This window comes from Salmo trutta, chromosome 6 (assembly GCF_901001165.1).
Source record: "Salmo trutta chromosome 6, fSalTru1.1, whole genome shotgun sequence".
NCBI lineage: Eukaryota > Metazoa > Chordata > Actinopteri > Salmoniformes > Salmonidae > Salmo > Salmo trutta.
The window spans coordinates 35,541,679-35,560,785 of NC_042962.1; the positions used below are offsets into that span (position 1 = coordinate 35,541,679).

At 43.5% G+C, this 19,107-nt stretch overlaps 1 protein-coding gene across 4 annotated transcripts in view; it reads left to right on the forward strand.

Moving 5' to 3' along the window:
* LOC115195875 (rho GTPase-activating protein 12) overlaps positions 1-9,903 on the forward strand; it is a 50,713-nt gene extending 40,810 nt beyond the window's left edge. For all 4 annotated transcript variants that reach the window (XM_029756199.1, XM_029756201.1, XM_029756200.1 and 1 more), the window contains 6 exons: positions 2,062-2,181; positions 2,295-2,393; positions 2,558-2,635; positions 2,737-2,871; positions 3,947-4,052; positions 7,487-9,903. In XM_029756199.1, the coding sequence (XP_029612059.1) occupies positions 2,062-2,181; positions 2,295-2,393; positions 2,558-2,635; positions 2,737-2,871; positions 3,947-4,052; positions 7,487-7,661 (713 nt within the window). In that variant the 3' untranslated portion in view covers positions 7,662-9,903. The remainder of the gene's footprint in view (positions 1-2,061; positions 2,182-2,294; positions 2,394-2,557; positions 2,636-2,736; positions 2,872-3,946; positions 4,053-7,486) is intronic.
* The last annotated feature ends 9,204 nt before the right edge of the window (positions 9,904-19,107 follow it).

The window sequence follows — 19,107 nt, forward strand, 5'->3', positions numbered from 1 at the left end:
AATCAAGATTTAGTGACTCAACTACATCACTGGGCGAAACAGTCATTAGCCCCTGTTCTACTTTTGGACATCAATGTGGCTGCGGCATCTGTGGAACATTGATAACAATGGCAATGACGTGACCAAGTGATGGAGGTGCAACCCATACTACTTTGCCAATACTTTGCGGCACCATCTAGTCTCTCTCTCTGATTGTGTGTGTCTGTTTGTTTTGTATGTAATGTGCAATATCTGTGTAGGCTGAATTAGGAATTTGCATGGACAAATAATTCTTATATAATATTATTATTATATGCAGTACCAGTCAAAAGTTTGGACACACCTACTCATTCCAGGGTTTTTCTTTATCAAAACTATGAAATAACACATCTGGAATCATGTAGTAACCAAAAAAAGTGTTAAACAAATCAAAAGATATGTTTGAGATTCTTCAAAGTAGCCAACCTTTGCCTTGATTACAGCTTTGTACACTCTTGGTATTCTCTCAACCAGCTTCATGAGGTAGTCACCTGGAATGCATTTCAATTAACAAGTGTGCCTTGATAAAAGTTAATTTGTGTAATTTATTTCCTTCTTAAAGTGTTTGAACCGATCAGTTGTGTTGTGACAAGGTAGGGGTGGTATACAGAAGATAGCCCTATTTGGTAAAAGACCAAGTCCATATTATGGCAAGAACAGCTCAAATAAGCAAAGAGAACGACAATCCATCATTACTTCAAGACATGAAGATCAGTCAATATGGAACATTTCAAGAACTTGTAAAGTTTCTTCAAGTGCAGTGGCAAAAACCATCAAGCGCTAGGATGAAACTGACTCTCATGAGGACCGCCACAGGAAAGGAAGACCCAAAGTTACCTCTGCTGCAGAGGATAAATTCATTAGAGTTACCAGCCTCAGAAATTGCAGCCCAAATAAATTCTTCAGAGTTCAAGTAACAGACACATCTCAACATCAACTGTTCAGAGGAGACTGTGTGAATTAGGCCTTCATGGTCGAATTGCTGCAAAGAAACCACTACTAAAGGACACCAATAAGAAGAGGAGACTTTGGCGTTAGAGCAATGGACATTAGACCAGTGGAAATCTGTCCTTCCGTCTGATGAGTCCAAATTTGAGATTTTTGGTTCCAACCGTCATGTCTTTGTGAGACGCAGAGACGCATTTGTTTTTCAACATGACAATGACCCAACACACCTCCAGGCTGTGTAATTTGACCAAGAAGAAGAGTGATGGACTGCTGCATCTGATGACCTGGCCTCCACAATCACCCGACCTCAACCCAGTTGAGATGGTTTGGGATGAGTTGGACCGCAGAGTGAAGGGAAAGCAGCCAACAAGTGCTCAGCATATGTGGGAACTCCTTCAAGACTGTTGGAAAAGCATTCCAGGTCAAGCTGGCTGAGAGAATGCCATGAGTGTGCAAAACTGTCATCAAGGCAAAGGGTGGCTACTTTGAAGAATCTAAAATATATTTTGATTTAACACTTTTTTTGGTTACTACATGATTCCATATGTGTTATTTCATAGTTTTGAAGTCTTCACTATAATTCCACAATGTAGAAAATTGTAAAATAAATAAAAACCCTTGAATGAGCAGGTGTCCAAACTTTTGACTTATACTGTATGTTTAAAATGTTTCTGCTTTGGGGAAGAGAATTTAAACATATGTTGGTAGGACCAGGCTATGTATGTTTGTGCACATGGAAGTCAGTGATTTATGTTTACTATAAGTTAATGAACCAATACAAATGTGATGTGACTGAAATGGGACTAAAATGAAAGGACATTTAGTTGACTAAAATGGCCCACTGTTTTTATAATTTTGAAAATATCTAGACTAAATCATTATTGAAATGACAAAAAATGTGACTACGACTTAATGATATTTTGGTCAAAATGACAAAGACTAGACTAAATCTGAATTAACACTGGCGCGCTTGCGTGTGTGTGCGTGCGTGTGAGAATGTTTGCGTGTTTGTTTGCGTGTCAGTGATCTAAAAAGGTTGTGTCACCAAATGCCCTCTTAGTACCTGTTTAGTAATTTTCCTCCATATGGTTTCAGCGATGAAGACGTCTGTGAGTATGGACTCCTCGGACCAGAAGAAGACCAGAGTAAAGCTGAAGAAGTTCCTGACCCGCCGACCCACCTACCAGGCCGTCAGAGACAAGGGCTACATTAAAGGTATGGATGGCCTCACTGCAAGCCAGTTCCTATAAAGGTGATATTTGACATGCCTGTCTCTCTCTTTATTTGTTATTTAAAATATACTTCTCTTGATTTGTGTTGTGCCACAGACCAGGTGTTTGGCTGCAGCCTCAGCAGCCTGTGTCAGAGGGAGAACACTTCGGTGCCCACTTTTGTCACCATGTGCATCGACCACGTGGAAAACACAGGTATGACCTCTCTGTTTCTGTTCCCTCTTTCTGCCTTTTAAAATTAGCCATTTTGTTTCCATGATGTGTACTGAATGAGTTATAATGCTGTCTCTGTATCTTTCTCTTTCCCCCTCCTCTGTCCTCTTGTCTTTGTGTCTCTGACCCTGTCCTCTCTTCTGCAGGTCTGAGTATAGATGGGATATACAGAGTGAGTGGGAACCTAGCTGTGATACAGAAGCTGCGCTTTGCTGTCAATCACGGTAGGGCAAAAATAGTTGTGGTTTTCTTTTGGAACCAGTGGAATTGTCCATGGAACAAATGGAATAGTACTAAAAGAGAACCTTATTTGTGTGTGTTCCAGATGAGAAGGTAGAGCTGGATGACAGTAAGTGGGAAGACATCCACGTGACTACAGGAGCCCTGAAGATGTTATTCAGAGAGCTGCCTGAGCCCCTTTTCACCTACGACTCTTTCAACGACTTTATCAATGCCATCAGTGAGTAGTAACACACTTGACTACACTGTTAGACTTCACTGTGCTGTATAACAAACACTGTACTGTGCAACACATATACCATAGAGATCCTATTAAATTACGAATTCCTATTCTAATTCCTAATTCTATGACGTATACATTATATGCCTGTCTACTGAGCCACTATTTATAATGGTAAAATCAAGGTTTGATGGTTTGCCTAAAGACAATGCCTATTAAGACATAATTGACTTCATATGCTGAATTTACCACTTTATTTTGGGTGATTCCAAATGTGTGTTGTTTTAAATGTATCCACAAGATGGCACCCTTATCATTTGAATTCACAAAAATGTATTAAGATTAAGGATTAGGGTTGCAAAGCTACGGTAATTTACCAAAGTTACCGGAATGTAAGGTAATTTATGGAAATCTATGGTAACTTTGGTCGTTTAATAAATGTATTCATATACAGTATAATATTTTTATATCTTTGTATATATTGTCCATGAGTTTCTATTGGTTAAATCATATGGTTCAAGAGAAAATAGTCCTATTAATGAAAAAAGCATAGAATCAACAATGGAATTATTTTCAATTAACTCTTCCAACTATTGACTTTGTTTTTACAACTGCCACTAGTTTGGCTCCGAAACATTTACAACAAAGACATATTGACATTAAATAAATAAATAAATATTCATGCACAAACCCTCATATTAAGCACCGAAGGTATTCACTAAATTGCTGGTTTATATTTAGGATCATTTTTTACAGCTTTGTCATTCTATTTTTTATTTGAAAATGATCTTGTTTGATTATTTTATATATTTTACATGTGATAAGGCCACAAAGTGGGCCAGAGATAATTACAGACACTTGTGATAATCTGAAGTACCCAAAAGGGCCACTAGATGTATTGTGATAAATTACATAAAATCCTTGAAAGTTACCAACATTTTGATAGTTTACTGGTAAACTTAGAACGTTTCCAGTAATATACCCTTCATTTGCAACCCTAATCAGGACCATGTAAATGCTGTGTTTCTACATATGCAATGAAATTAATGGTTTTACATTTTTCCCTCTGTTCCAGAATGCTCAGACTACAAGCACCGAGTGAATTTGATAAAAGACTTAATCAAGCATTTGCCAAAACCGAATCACGACACAATGCAATGCCTCTTCAAGCATCTCAGAAGGTAAGCAAAAAGAATCCTACATTTCTGCTAAGCTAAAGTCAATACTCTCTGATGGATGACAAGACCCAGCTCATAATTCATTGTGCTAGTCTGTTTAAGAGTAGCCTGGGAAGCCGCTAGCGGGCTTTATGGATCTCCACTATTGTCTGGGCTTGATGTGCACAGTCGGTAATACACTCATGTCCCCCTGTGACCAGTTCGTACATAAAGCATTCTCTATTCAGGCTGCAAAGGCTTTGATTTTCTCCTAAACTAGAGACAAGGAGGCAGCGAGGAGGAGGGAGAAAGAAAACGGGGAAAATATTGATAGTTTTTTTTAATAGTTTTTTTAGCCCATCCGCCTTCCCTCTCTCTTCGGAGGACAAAAATATACTTTGTTTTGTACATTCTACACACATTTTACATACATGGCATTTTATTTATTTTTACACTTGTTACATAGCAAGAATAAAGTAATTTGATCTTTTTATACACATTACATCGAGATACAGTTGAAGTCGGCTAATTGACATCATTCGAGTCAATTGGAGGTGTACCTGTGGATGTATTTCAAGGCCTACCTTCAAACTCAGTGCCTCTGCTTGACATCATGGGCAAATCAAAAGAAATCAGCTAAGACCGCAGAAAATAAATTGTAGACCTCCACAAGTCTGGTTCATCCTTGGGAGCAATTTCAAAAGCCTGAAGGCACCACGTTCATCAAACGTCAAACAATAGTACGCAAGTATAAACACCATGGGACCACGCAGCCGTCATAGCGCTCAGGAAGGAGACGCATTCTGTTTCCTAGAGATGAACGTACTTTGGTGCGAAAAGTGCAAATCAATCCCAGAACAGCAGCAAAGGGCCTTGTGAAGATGCTGGAGGAAACAGGCACAAAAGTATCTATATCCACAGTAAAACGAGTCCTACATCGACATAACCTGAAAGACCGCTCAGCAAGGAAGAAGCCACTGCTCCAAAACCGCCATAAAAAAGCCAGACTATGGTTTGCAATTGCACATGGGGACAAAGATCGTACTTTTTGGAGAAATGTCCTCTGGTCTGATGAAACAAGAATAGAACTGTTTGGCCATAATGACCATTGGGGGGAGGCTTGCAAGCCGAAGAACACCATCCCAACCGTGAAGCACGGGGGTGGTAGCATCATGTTGTGGGGGTGCCTTCTTGCAGGAGGGACTGGTACACTTCACAAAATAGATGGCATCATGAGGGAGGAAAATGTTGTGGATATATTGAAGCAACATCTCAAGACATCAGTCAGGAAGTTAAAGTTTGGTCGCAAATGGGTCTTCCAAATGGACAATGACCCCAAGCATACTTCCAAAGTTGTGGCAAAATGGTTTAAGGACAACAAAGTCAAGGTATTGGAGTGGCCATCACAAAGCCATGACCTAAATCTTATAGAAAGGATTGTGGGCAGAACTGAAAAGGTGTGTGCGAGCAAGGAGGCCTACAAACCTTACTCCGTTACACCAGCTCTGTCAGGAAGAATGGGCCAAAATTCACGCAACTAATTGTGGGAAGCTTGTGGAAGGCTACCCAAAAGGTTTGACCCAAGTTAAACAATTTAAAGGCAATGCTACCAAATACTAATTGAGTGTATGTAAACTTCTGACCCACTGGGAATGTGATGAAAGAAATACAAACTGAAATTAATAATTCTCTCTACTATTATTCTGACATTTCACATTCTTAAAATAAAGTGGTGATCCTAACTGACCTAAGAAAGATAATTTTTACTAGGATTAAATGTCAGGAATTGTGAAAAACTGAGTTTAAATGTATTTGGCTAAGGTGTATGTAAACTTCTGACTTCAACTGTAGATAGTACTTATACATTCTGTTTTCAGTCATAACTATTATAGAACATGAGCTTTTAAACCCACCACTCAGCTACTCTCAGGGGCAATACCAAAATAAGTGATCTGGTGATTCTGTCTATTTGTAGCAAAATCTGCAGAGCAGAGATGGTTATATGCCCCATATCAATAACATTGTTTGTGACCAGAATTTTGTTTCATTTCAAAAGTTTTGAATCAAGAGTTGTTTTGCGTTATCAGTTCATAAACCATGTGCCACGGAATCGGCACACCGAAAATCTCTTCCTAACTATTTTGCAACCTGTATGACGCCGCAGCCAATATTTTGGTCCTCAAGTAAAACCGTTATATATTAATTTTTTTCTGACCATTTTTTGTCTTAAGTCTTGCATTTTGGACTTGCATACTTTCTTTTTGAAACACCATTTTTCACCGCCATGCTAGAGTGGCTAACAAGTGTATTATTGGCTGTTCACATCAAGCCCAGACAAAAGCGGAGATCAGGCTAGTTTTAAGAGGATTTTTACCTATTTACCTATGAAAGAAATGTAAGAAGTTGCATATGCTCCCATGGATTTAATAGGTAAAAGCACCAATGTTTGAGCATACAGTGCCTTCTTCTGGGTAATATAATATATTATGTTTATTTACCACATATTGTCCGTTTTGCTTGGGACTCTATATTGTTTGTCTGTTCTTTTTCAATCAATAACCTACAGTAGCCTGTCAGTCCTCACTACTACCTTAGTTTGTTGACTTACTCTCAGATTGATGTGTCTGAGGTACACAGGACCAGGGGACATATAAGTAGGGTTCGGGGTAGATTCTCAGCCCATTGGAGCTCGGGGCTATATCATACAGCATGTTCAGAATGACATTTGCCTAAGCACTATTTGCATTCATATGGCCCTGTGTTTGCCATAATGCAATACCTTTAGATCTGGTGTTTCTTCTAGGAAATGTATTGTGTGACATTTTGTCTATATGGAAGTGTATCCCAAATGACACCCTATTCCCTACATAGTGCTCTACTTTTCACCAGGGCTCTGGTCAAAAGTAGTGCACTATATGGGGAATAGGGTGCCATTTGGGATGCTACCTATGTATATGAGACAAGGGGATTTAATTGGGTTTTCCAATGAATAATGTTATTGTGTGGAGCAGCGTTTCTGTATGCAAGGATTTTGATTTCCATTGAAAAGCAGCGATATTACCTGACGTTGTTTAATATTGTATTTTGCATCTTATGTTTTTCGAATACTAGCAGTAGCTTACTTAATAAATGTTATATACGTTTTGTCTCCAGCGTATACCTGATCCCTTTGTTGACCAGCCAACATCTGTAATGTGTTTTCTAAATGATATGCCTATTTCACCAAAACGGACAGACCATAGGGCAGTTCGGGAAAATGCCAGATGGTTCTGGTCCATCTTTAGCCCAGTGGGCCTGTCTAAATTGGGGGTTTTGCACATAATGATCATTATTTGGCTAATAATGGGGGCCTCAAGGAAAAAATGTGCCTTTGTGTTGGAAATGCCTGGCAGATTTCTGCTCGCAGTCCGTCCCTGTATCCCACTCTTTCCTCCTCTCGCCTTCCTCTCTCTCTTCAGGGTGATTGACCATGGAGAGGCCAACCGTATGACGACCCAGAGTGTAGCGATCGTTTTCGGCCCCACCCTGCTCAGACCTGAGACGGAGACGGGAAACATCGCTGTTCACATGGTCTATCAGAACCAGATTGTTGAGCTCATCTTACTGGAGTATGAGAACATATTCGGCAGGTAGAAAATAAACACCTAAGTACGACACCTGAGGTAAACTCCTGAGGAAGAGGATGGTCTGGTGACTGGTCAGACTCACCCAATACCGCTTATTTTTGTGACTGAAACATTGCTGCTGTGGACCCAGCAATTTAAAGAAAGAAAAACAAAAATGTAATTATTGTTCATTTGGTAATAAGATTAATAAAGGAAACTAGTGAATGACTTTGCACTTAACATTTTGAGAGAGATGAATATGATGTAAATAAATACAGATTTCATTCACTTTGGTTGCCATTCCTGCTGTGAGTAGCAGGGCGGTGCAGTTGCTTCAGGGGAGAGGGTTGGTTGGTTGGTTGGTTTGTTGGTTGGTGAGCTGGCTGGATCTAGGACCGTGTCGTCATGGCATTGACGACGGGCGGAGTGCAGTGTGAATGGCGTGGATGGATCTCCCTCCGTGTGTGACGTGATCCAATGGATTTGAGTATACAGGGTATAACTGTGTTCTATACTGGATTCCTATGGCCAGTATTAAGTACATACTACATACAACAAGAGCTTGGTGAATAAGACTTTCATTGTTTTGGACTGGAGTGAAACAGAAGAAGAGGATTGTGGGATACATTGATGTGGCGTTAAAGAAACCGCTGGAGTGACTTCCGGCTTTCTCTGATGACATCACAACACAGGAAGCACAACTCAATCCAGATCATTCAAACAACAACTAACTACCCACTGAATAAGTGACTGGCTGGGTGGTCTGATCTCCCTCTGTCAAGTCAATGGAAGCCCATATCCTACTACCATGTGGTAGAATATAGACCATGCTTGGTCGTCTGTATAAAGACTACTCTCATTGCTTTGTGTTGGAATAATAATAAGCCGAACCTATGAACTGGATATTCTCAGTGTTGTGGAACATTGACTGTTGACTTGACCTCTGGATTTTGTGAAGTACAATGTAAAGCCTCAGTGGTATGGATACAGAATCAGTATTAAATATGGGGGCTCTCTGACGAGACCCCAAAATGATGTATGGGGTCTCTCGGAGGGGACCGCTGGATCAACTGGATGGGACATAGGCATGTGTATTAGCTATATTTCCCCTACTTTATAATGAAAACATTCACCACGATTGGATCTGGGAACTGCATTTTAGCACTCTTTTCCCTTTATAATGCACTACTTTTGACCAGAGTATTTGACCAGTCAAAAGTAAGGCAATATACAGGGAATAGGGTGCAATTTTGGACGTGAACAGGTCACCCTCCCTATCCTACCTCCCTCGCTAGTACTGGAGCCCCGCCGCTTCTTCCAGATCTACCTTTTGACCCTAGTGCAATCATCAACAGTGGTCAGTCAGTATGTCACTTGACTGGTTTTGGGAAGCATCAAAACAAACCTGTGTTTGGGGGATAATACAGTAAATTAACTTGCTATATCTGAAGACTGTCTGCATCCTAAGTGGCTTTCTATTCCCTATGCATAGGCCCTGGTCAAAATTAGTGCACTACATAGGGAATAGGGTGCCTGCCATTTGGGATGCACATAAGATCTTCCCTAATGTGTACAGATAAAGAACAGATGTGTGTTATTGTCTAGTCTAACGTGCTTGGTATGGTAGGCCTCTGCTAGTGAAAGGCCTTCATTATAAGTGTAAAAGTGTTGGCTTTTCAGTGAAAGGAGATGTCCTCTTTTCCCCACCTTCCTCCCTTTCCTGCTCTCATCCTTTCTTCCCTCGTGTTCTGGAGTTACTTGGAAAGAGATGGAGATGCCAGGGAATAGCAGTCAGTCTTAACATGACTATTTCAGATGAATACTGGTTACGTCCCAAATAACACCTTATTCCCTATTTAGGGTGCCATTTGGGATGCAGGCCCAAGCCTTTGTTCCAACTTCATAATTGCTCTCCTTACCTAAGCTAATCTCAACGGGACTGGGACTGGAGAGAAAATGGTACTGGAAAATAGTATTACATTCAAGTTTATGGTGATGGAAGGTATAATGCAAAAAAAGCCTCTGTGCATATGTACAGCAGCCTACATTAAAAAAATATTTCCTTATTGAAGTATGTATGTTTTGATGGTGAGTGGTTGGTTCAACGAGTGAAATATCACTGATTTTGTAAATTGTCAACAAAATACATTGTTACAAAAGAGGAAACGGTATCTTGATTTTGACGCATGGTCAACTGCACATTTTGAATGTACTTTTCAGACTAACTGCTGTTTGTGACATGTCTAATAAAAAACTAAAACTAAATGGAACTGACAAAGGGTATCCCTTTCCACACAGCCCCTGTCATCCCGTATACGGGTTGAAAATAGCAGATATTGTCATTGTTAAGCGCTTAAATTGGAATAAAGTGGCTGTACATTACAATGCTATAAATGACATCAGAGCTCAGGTTCTCCACTTCACAGCACTGTATGGGTTTTGACTAACAGCTGAACTTGCGCACCGAGCGCTACAAGATGATGTGCCTATTCCTCCCGCTAATTGGGCAACTTTTGCACATTTGTAGTTGTCTGAGTGAGGGAAATGCTGTAAATCGAGTCTGTTCTGAAAGATGAGACATTGAGGATTATAATAAATACCGCTTTGATGTCATACAAGCAAATCACACACCCGGGTGTCCAAATGTGCATTTCACATTTCCATATTTGAAACTCCTCTCATATACAGTATCAATGTTTATGATCACTGTTTGTTCCACAGTTACAAGGATGACGTGTTATACCCTGGCACAGGGTTGTCCTGAACAAAATGAGCCTGTTTGTCATATTGTGAAGAAAATTCGCTCCAGAACACGCACTTGAATGCACTCATGACTCCATTCTATCCATACCAAAATTACAATCTGTCTGAAGATTGTATTTTATAACTTAGCTAGGCATGTTGGCAATAGAATACGCTTTCAAATGATTCCCACATGACCCAGATTGCGATTTAAAATAGAGCCTGGACTCGAACCCAGAATCTCTAGTGGCACAGCTAGCACTGCCATGCAGTGCCTTAGACCACTGCACCACTCGGGAGGCCTAAAAAAAAGTTTTATTGTGTAAACAACTAATTGTGTGATGGTGGGGGGACAGGTGTAACCTAGATGCTGGGAGTTGAGAAGCAGGTGGTAAGTTTAAGATAACATGGAACGATACAACGTAGGAGTAGCGTCTAGACATGAACAACAGACACATTACTGCCTGGGAAAGGAACCTAAGGGAGTGCCAAGGATGAAGCAGACCGGTGGTTAGTAAACCTGCGAAGTCGAACACCGGAGGGGAGGGGTGGGAGTAGAGGCAGCGAAGATGGAAATCACGGATGATGTTGGGATACAGAATGTCCTCCACTGGAACCCAACATCGCTCCTCTGGGCCGTACCCCTCCCAGTCCACCAGGTACTGGAGCCAACCCCCACGATGTCGGGAGTCCAGTAGGGATCTGACTGCATAGGAGGGAGCTCCCTTGATGTCCAGGGGGGGGGGGAAGGGTGTCGTGGGGGGACAGCATCAGCCAGAGGACCAGGAACCACCGGCCTGAGAAGGGAGACATGAAAAGAATGTGGGCTACGGTAGTCACTGGGAAGCTGTAACTTATACGTCACCTCGTTGACCCTCCGGAGATGCTCGAACGGCCCCACAAACCGGGGACTCAGCTTCTTGCAGGCCCGGCGGAGTGGGAGGTTCCTGGTAGAGAGCCAGACGCGATCCCCAGGATGGATCATGGGAGTCTCACTGCAGTGGCGGTCTGCCTGCTCCTTTTGATGGTGGACGGCACACTGGAGTCTTACATGAGCCTTGCTCCACACTTCTGTGCGCCTGAACCACTCATCAACTGCAGGAGCGTCGGTCTGGCCCGGGGTCCACGGAGCCAGTGCTGGATGAAAACCCAGAACACACTGGAAGGGAGTCAGCCCGGCGGAGGAGTGACGTAACGAATTCTGGGCGTACTCCGCCTATGGAAGGAATCGTGCTCACTTTCCCTGCCGGTCCTGGCAGTGACTCCTCAGGAACCTCCCCAGCTCCTGGTTCATCCTCTCCACCTACCCGTTGGACTGAAGCCTATACCCGGAAGTGAGGCTGACCGTGAGCCCGAGCTTCTCTATAAAGGCTCTCCATACCCGTGATGTGAATTGGGGCCCATGGGGAGACGATATCGTCCGGAAGGCCATCATGCCGGAAGACCGGCTGGAATAGTGCCTCAGTGCCCTGGAGAGCAGTAGGGAGACCAGAGAAAGGAATGAAACTACAGGATTTTGAAAATCTATCCACAACCACCAAAATGGTGGTGAAATCTTCAGAGGGGAGATCAGTGACAAAGTCAATGCATAGATGAGACCATGGACGATGATCCACAGGAAGGGGAAGGAGTTTCCCTGCTGGAGCGTGCCGGGGGGGACTTGGTTTGAGCACATACAGAACAGGAGTTTACATAGCGACTAACGTCCTGCGCCAAGGTAGGCCACCAATATTTCTCGGAGATAGATTGGGTAGTGTGAGAAATACCTGGATGTCCAGCAACGACAGCTGTGTGCGCCCAGGTCGGCAGCCGATCCCCATGGAAAAGGTAGATGCGCTCAGGAGGAGAGGTAGTGGGTGCGGGCTCCCTCCCCAGAGCCTGGCGATGTCCACATCTACGTCCCAGACCACAGGGCCTACGACTCGAGAGGAAGGGATTATGGGTGCATTCTGGACAGGACCCTCTCCCGAATCGTAGCACCGGGACAGGTCATCCGCTTTGGTGTTCTTTGAACCTGGGCAATAGGTCAGCGTGAAGTCAAATCTTGTAAAGAAAAGGGCCCACCTTGCTTGGCGCATTCAGCCTCCTCACTGTCTGTATGTACTCCAGGTTCCAATGGTCGGTGAGGATGACAAATGGGTCCTTGGCACCCTCCAGCCGACGTCTCCACTCCTCTAATACCAACTTCACCGCCAGGAGCTCTCACCGACGTCGTAATTCCTCTGCAGGGGACAGTTTCTTAGAGTAATACGCACACAGATACAATTTCTGTGGATAACCTTGTCGTTGAGACAGAACTGCCCCCACGCCCACCTCTGAAGGGTCCACCACCATATATTGTGGGATCTGGGTGTTTGAGCAATTGCCTGAGATTAAATGTCCCTTCAGTAGGCTGAAGGCCTCATCAGCTGCTGGACTCCACACCAACCTATGGGGACCACCCTTGAGGAGAGAGGTGAGGCGATGGAGCTGATATTCCTGATGAAACGGCGGTAGAAGTTGGCAAACCCCAAAAACCGTTGTAACCCCTTTATGGTGGTTGGGACTGGCCATGACCTGACTGCATCTACCTTCTTGGCATCCATCTGCACTCCTTGGGGGCTGATTTGGTAGCCAAGGAGCCTCCTGATGAAACAGACACTTCTCAGCCTTGACAAACAGTTGGTTAGCCAGGAGGCGTTCCAGGCCTACTCGGATGTGAGCGATGTGATCCTCCATAGTAGCCGAGTAGCTTGTCCTGGAACACCTCATTGACGAATGCCTGGAACACTGACGGAGCATTGGCTAAGCTGTCTTCCATTCGTCCCCCTCCCAGATGCGGGTTGAGATTGTATGCACTCCGCAGGTCCAACTTGGTAAAAATAAAACTGGCCCCGGGGAGCTGTTCGATACCTGCCGGCACCAACTGGAGAGGGTAATGGTACTTGGTGATTTCATTGAGTCCTCTGTAATCAATACATGGGCGTAACCCTCAATCCTTCTTGGCCACGAAGATGCAACCTTGTTGGAGCGCCTCATGGATGTACTCCGCCATGGCCTGGGTTTCAGCCACCGTCAGAGGGTAGATGTGACCCGATTCCAGTATGTTGCGCGTCACTACTTCACAGGGGAGCCTTAATATATATGAACTTTCATGTGAATTAATATCAAACTTGTATGTCATCTGTAAATACAAATAAAATTGTTAAATTACGAGCCTAGTTGTTTAGTCACAGAGAAAGACAGCAACCTTCCCGCTAGCCGTGATTGGCTAAGATAATAAGTGGGCTGGACATACCGAGAGATGAGTTTGGATTGGTCTGCGGTGTTGCATCTTGTCTATAAAATGAGCTGCTCATCAAGCCTAAACTCTTTCTACTGCAGTTTAAAAAATATATATATTAATCAAAGATATAACGTTGGCCTTGGAGAACTGCAAATATGTTCCTATACTGCTCTCAATAACATTGCTTCCCTGAATTTATCAGGTGCTATCGACAAAGGTCATTGGGAAAAGTTGTGATGGACTACTTTCTGGACAACCAATGCTGACCTTCGCTCACTCTGAAAATAATACGTTTTGAAATCAGTGGAACACAACGGGCCAAACACGCTGTGCAAACTAAATGGAAACACATGATGTCTTATAAAAGGGGTTTCAGTCTGCCATGACGCTTTCATCCATGTATACAGGTAAGAATCTAGCTACAGGTTCAGATATTATACGTTACTAATTTTGTCAAAGTTGTTTTCATTGCAAGCTAAAGCTTGCTGTTAACTAGCCAGCTGGAGTTCGATGGCTGGCTTGCTAACTAACATTAAACCTAACGTTATTTGGGAAACTTTAGCTTGCTATGACTATCAGTTTGTATTGCAAGTGTTGTTACTCTATGGATTGGGATTATAGTAAAATTATTTGCTATGTCTTGTTAGGTTGCGTCAATCGAATCTGGTATTAGGATAAAATCAGACCGTTTACTTTAGTTTCAGATCAATCGTTTAATTCTGCTCATATAATTGTATTGATAACATAAATGGTAAATATGATGTTCGTATATACGGGCTCACTGTAACACCACGCAGGGCATACAGAGAACTGAGTGTCACATCCTTTGTTCTTTCTTAAATACTCTGACAGAGATAGTTCCCGCTCACTGCTGGCCTGTCAGAGGGAGGATGAGCATGGTTTAAACTTACTCATCCTATCATTGGCGTGCAGGCTGGTCCCAGCCTCGTGACGCACTTCCTGTACACTCTGAGCCCGTTATCGTATTTCAGTATCAAGTGGTTTCTTATGTGACTCTAGTTTGTGAAACAGCCTTCTGCATGCCTCAACAGTTTTACCCCCTATTTAGCCACAGCCCAGCAGTTAATCACATACACGGTCTCTTTGGACATACTATTCACACAAGCATGTAGCTTAACAAAACAATAGAACATATTGATACATGTGCTGATGTAAAAAGATAATTATACCTTACAGTCTAAACAAAAGATCCCAAGTTAAAGCTTGCTGTTAGTTAGCTAACGTTAGCTGAGGTTAACTGGCTGGCTTGCTAGTTAACAATAACTTGTGTATCAGGTGTGTGTAACGTTAGAGACGTTTTCTCAATGTCATTTCGCATTGCTAGTTATAGCCTAATGATAGCTAGCTAACATTGAACCTATTGGTTAACTTTAGCTAATTAAAGCTTGCTGTTAGCTAGCCAGCTGACGTTAAATGGCTGTCTAGCTACAGTAGCTAACATTACCTGTATGAACTGTGTAGGGATATCTCAGAATGCTATTTTGCGTCTATTGTATAATAATGCTGAAATATTTATCTGGAATTTGTCTTTCAGCATTCATCAGTAGAACACGCCTGACTCTATGTGAATTGATGTTGTGCAGGGTTGTCTTCTGATATTTTTTGTTGTTATTCCCTGTTTTACAGCTTCGATGCTCTGGAGCCTGGTGTTGTTTCCAACGAGCGTTTGGACTGTCGGCACCAGGTTTCAGCTGCTGCGCAGCGCTGACATCCTTCCTCCCATAGGTGGTCTGCCTGTAAAAGCACCACCTGGACTGGACACAGCTAGACAAACAATCTTTTTGACAAGATCAGGGAGTTTTGTGACAAAGAGGCTATGGACATCATATGCCCTACACCAAAGTCAAGGGCGGGACAGAAACAGGCTCTCCAAATATAGATTCCCTTGTTCATGCGTGGTTCAGATGGACCAGTCGTCAGCGCTATCTGCAGTGCCTCTTTCACATGACTTTCTCTTAACACACACGCCACACGTTGCTGCTTCAATTTTTTTGTTTATCCCGCTGCTCAGCCACTTTACCTCCATTGTATGCATATAACTGCCTCGTCTATCACTGAGATCGTTCTTGTACATACTTTATATTGACCATCTATTTCTGATATTGCTACTATGCAAGTAACATTTGGCTGTACCGTTTACACCTTCTGTAGAGACCATCCACTTAGCAAAATATTGATATACCACGTGTCCACCACACACATATGGTGCATGCATCTGTTTGTATTGTACGTGTGCAAAATAAATTAGGTTTCAACTTGGGTTGTATGGCTTACTATGTGTGCATGTGTAACAGTATATAAAGTATCCTAATGTACTGGTGTGAAGGCATTTGGGCAGTGGTGTAAAGTAGTTTTGTGGAATCTGTACATTACTTGATATTTTTTGCAACTTTTACTTTACTCCATACATTTTCCTTGACACCCAAAAGTACTCATTACATTTTGACAGGACAATTGTCCAATTCACACACTCAAGATGTCATCCCTACTGCCTCTGATACGGCAGACTCACTAAACGCAAATGCCCTTGGCTCTCCGTCAAAAAAACAAGCAAACCAGATTGCACAATTTGATTAAGTACATTGTGCCCCTGGCTGTCAAATAATTGTGCTCTGGTTTAATAAGGAAACAATTTATACTTTTTCCACCACTGGATGTGGCTGGGTGTTAAAGCGTTTTTCACATGACCCATCAATTTAGACAAGTGTGTCATGGTAAGCGTCATCAAGTATTGTAAACTGGACACTTTGTTTACCTGAAATTGTTCCTTATTGTAGGCTACTACCACTTTCAGTCTTAATCTTTACTACATGACTCACTGTTTAGCGCATGATCTCACATGTGAATCCTTAAAGAGATGGGTGGGGCGGGGTTTAGAGCATGTGAACAATGCTGAATGGGTGTAGACAAAGGAGAGCTCTCTAGTAGGTACCAAAACATTTAAAGGCCCTTTTCCCAAAAGTGAGTTTACAAGTGTATCAACTTTCAAAGTATAAATACTTTCCCACTGTTCCTCATGCATGTATGATATTCCATTTTGTAGCTTTGAGTCAACTTTTATCCCATGTAAAAAAAAAAACAGTTTCAAATGTGGCTACATAAGACCAAATCCAGGGGGTGAGTGACAGATGCGTCTGCGTGGGGGCGCAGAGCCTGCAGGCAGGTCGATGGCACAGTCCCAGGGGCGATGATGGAGCAGGTTTTGGAAAATACCTCCCGCAGGTCTGGGTATACAGACCTGCGGCTGGCACCAGCCTCCCGCAGGTCTGGTGCCAGCCTGTGGACAACCACAGGCTGGCACCACAGGGGGCAGGTCCTCCAGCATTCAGGTGCCCAGTCTGATTTTCATCATCGACCATGAGATGGTGGGGTTGAAGTCAAGGGAGGCCGACCTTGTGAGCTGGTGATTTAGGGGATGTTCTCCTGATGGATGGACTCCACGTTGAGGGGTTTGGTGATTTGTGTGATGGTCCCGGAACCTAATGGCCGATTATCGAGGGCTTGAACCGGGAAAGGAGGAGAGCGGGTATGAGGTGATGTTGAGGGAGGCAGAAAGGGTCTGGTCAATAAAGTTCCCCCGTGGATCCCGAGTTGGGACATAACGGACACCGCTGGAGCTGTGTGGGGGCTCTGCGCCCCCACGCAGACGCATCTGTCACTCATCTGCCCTCATTGATCACAATAGAGACAAAGCTCCAGCTGTCTGCGTCGCTCCGCCGCGGGGAGGCCCGAGACCCTTACCTCCATAAGTTCAGGCTCTGATCCAAAGTGTTCAGAGGGAGGGAGAGAAGCGATGTGAATGCCAACGCTCCAAAAGAAGGTTATCCAGAAGGATGGCCATCGCGATGAGTGTGTCTAAAGGAAGATTGTCATCTCGACAGGCCAGTTCCATCTGAACCGCCATGCGCAGTTCTCTTCTGAATAGTGTACGAAGGTGGCAAGTACTCAGCAGCTGTCTGGTCCTCCTGCCGTAGTTGGAGTAGGCGCTCCCCCCTCTGCCCTCCGGTGGATGATCGAAGATACCTCTGAACCGAGCCATGAACCCCTCATAAAAATCCAGCTCCTCTCTCGGATGGCCGTGGCCCATTCCAACACCCGCCCAGTCAGCAGAAAAATAACTGGCAGCCTTGGACCTCTCAGTGGTGGGGGCTCCCATCTGGTGTGCAAAGTAGAGGGAGCACTGTAGCAGGAAGCCACGGCATTTAGATGGGGTGCTGTCATATTTATCTGGGAGGGACAAACTGCATCGCTGACCTGGGCGGGTTGCTGAATGGGCTGGCTCGACTAGTAGTAGAGTATCCTCCGCTAGTTGAAGGCAACACCGCTCAGGTATGTTCGAGACGTTGAACACTGCAAAAAACTTCTTCCATAGTCGTCCCCAGTTGCACCAGCTGGTCGTGGTGTTGACGAAGTAGGTATCCCTGCTCATCGACCGTCTGGGAGATTTCCCGCTGCTTCCATTTTGTGAGGCAGTATTCTGTAAAGTAGACGCTGGGAGTCAAGAAGCAGGTGGTAAGTTTAATATAACAAATAACAATACAACATAAGCATAGTGTCTAGACATGACCAACAGAAACAATACTGCCTGGGGAAGGAACAAGGAAGTGCCAGATAAAGGGGAGATAATGAGTGAGGTAATGGAGTCCAGGTGTGCTTAATGATGAAGCACAGGTGCACGTAATGATGAAAGCCAGGTGTGCGTAATGATAGTTCCCAGGACCGGTGGTTAGTAAACCGGCGAAGTCGAACACCGGAGGGGAGAAGCGGGAGTAGACGTGACAGCAGGGCTGTGTTCCAAATAAAAAACTGTAAGTGTGTTTGCATCAGGTCCTCAATGGCAAAGCTAGTAGAGCTAAAGAAAAGTCATGAAAGTGTAAGGAACTGTGCACAGTTTGGAGAGGTGTGTGGCCACTTGGAGACACCAGTAGACCTCTCACTCAAACCCTTTCTCATCTTGCACCTACACCAACATTTCAATGAATATGTCATATGTTACTGAATGTATCCAGAGTATTTTCATATTTTGTTATTGACAAATGCTGTGAAAAGTACAGCAAATGTAAAATGCACATAAAATCAACAGTGTAATGCTTGGATTCAGTCTTGTGTCAAGTGAATTGGTGTGTCCTCAACTTTGGTCTGTTCATTACCCCATAATCTCCAAAGTGTTCAATTCCTACCATGGTCATGCATATGCTTTTATAGTTCTTCTGTTAGAAACATTACCGTGTCCCAAATGGCACCCCATTCCCTATGTAGTTCACTGCATAGGTAATAGGGTGCCATTTGGCATGCAGACATGAGCGGTTAAGAGTGTTGGGCCAATAACCGAAATGTGCTGGTTTGAGCCGGCAAGGTGGTAATAGCCCTGGCCCCCGTTAAACTGCCCCCCGCACCTCTCTGATTCAGAGGGGTTGGGTTGAATGCAGAAGACACATTTCGGGTT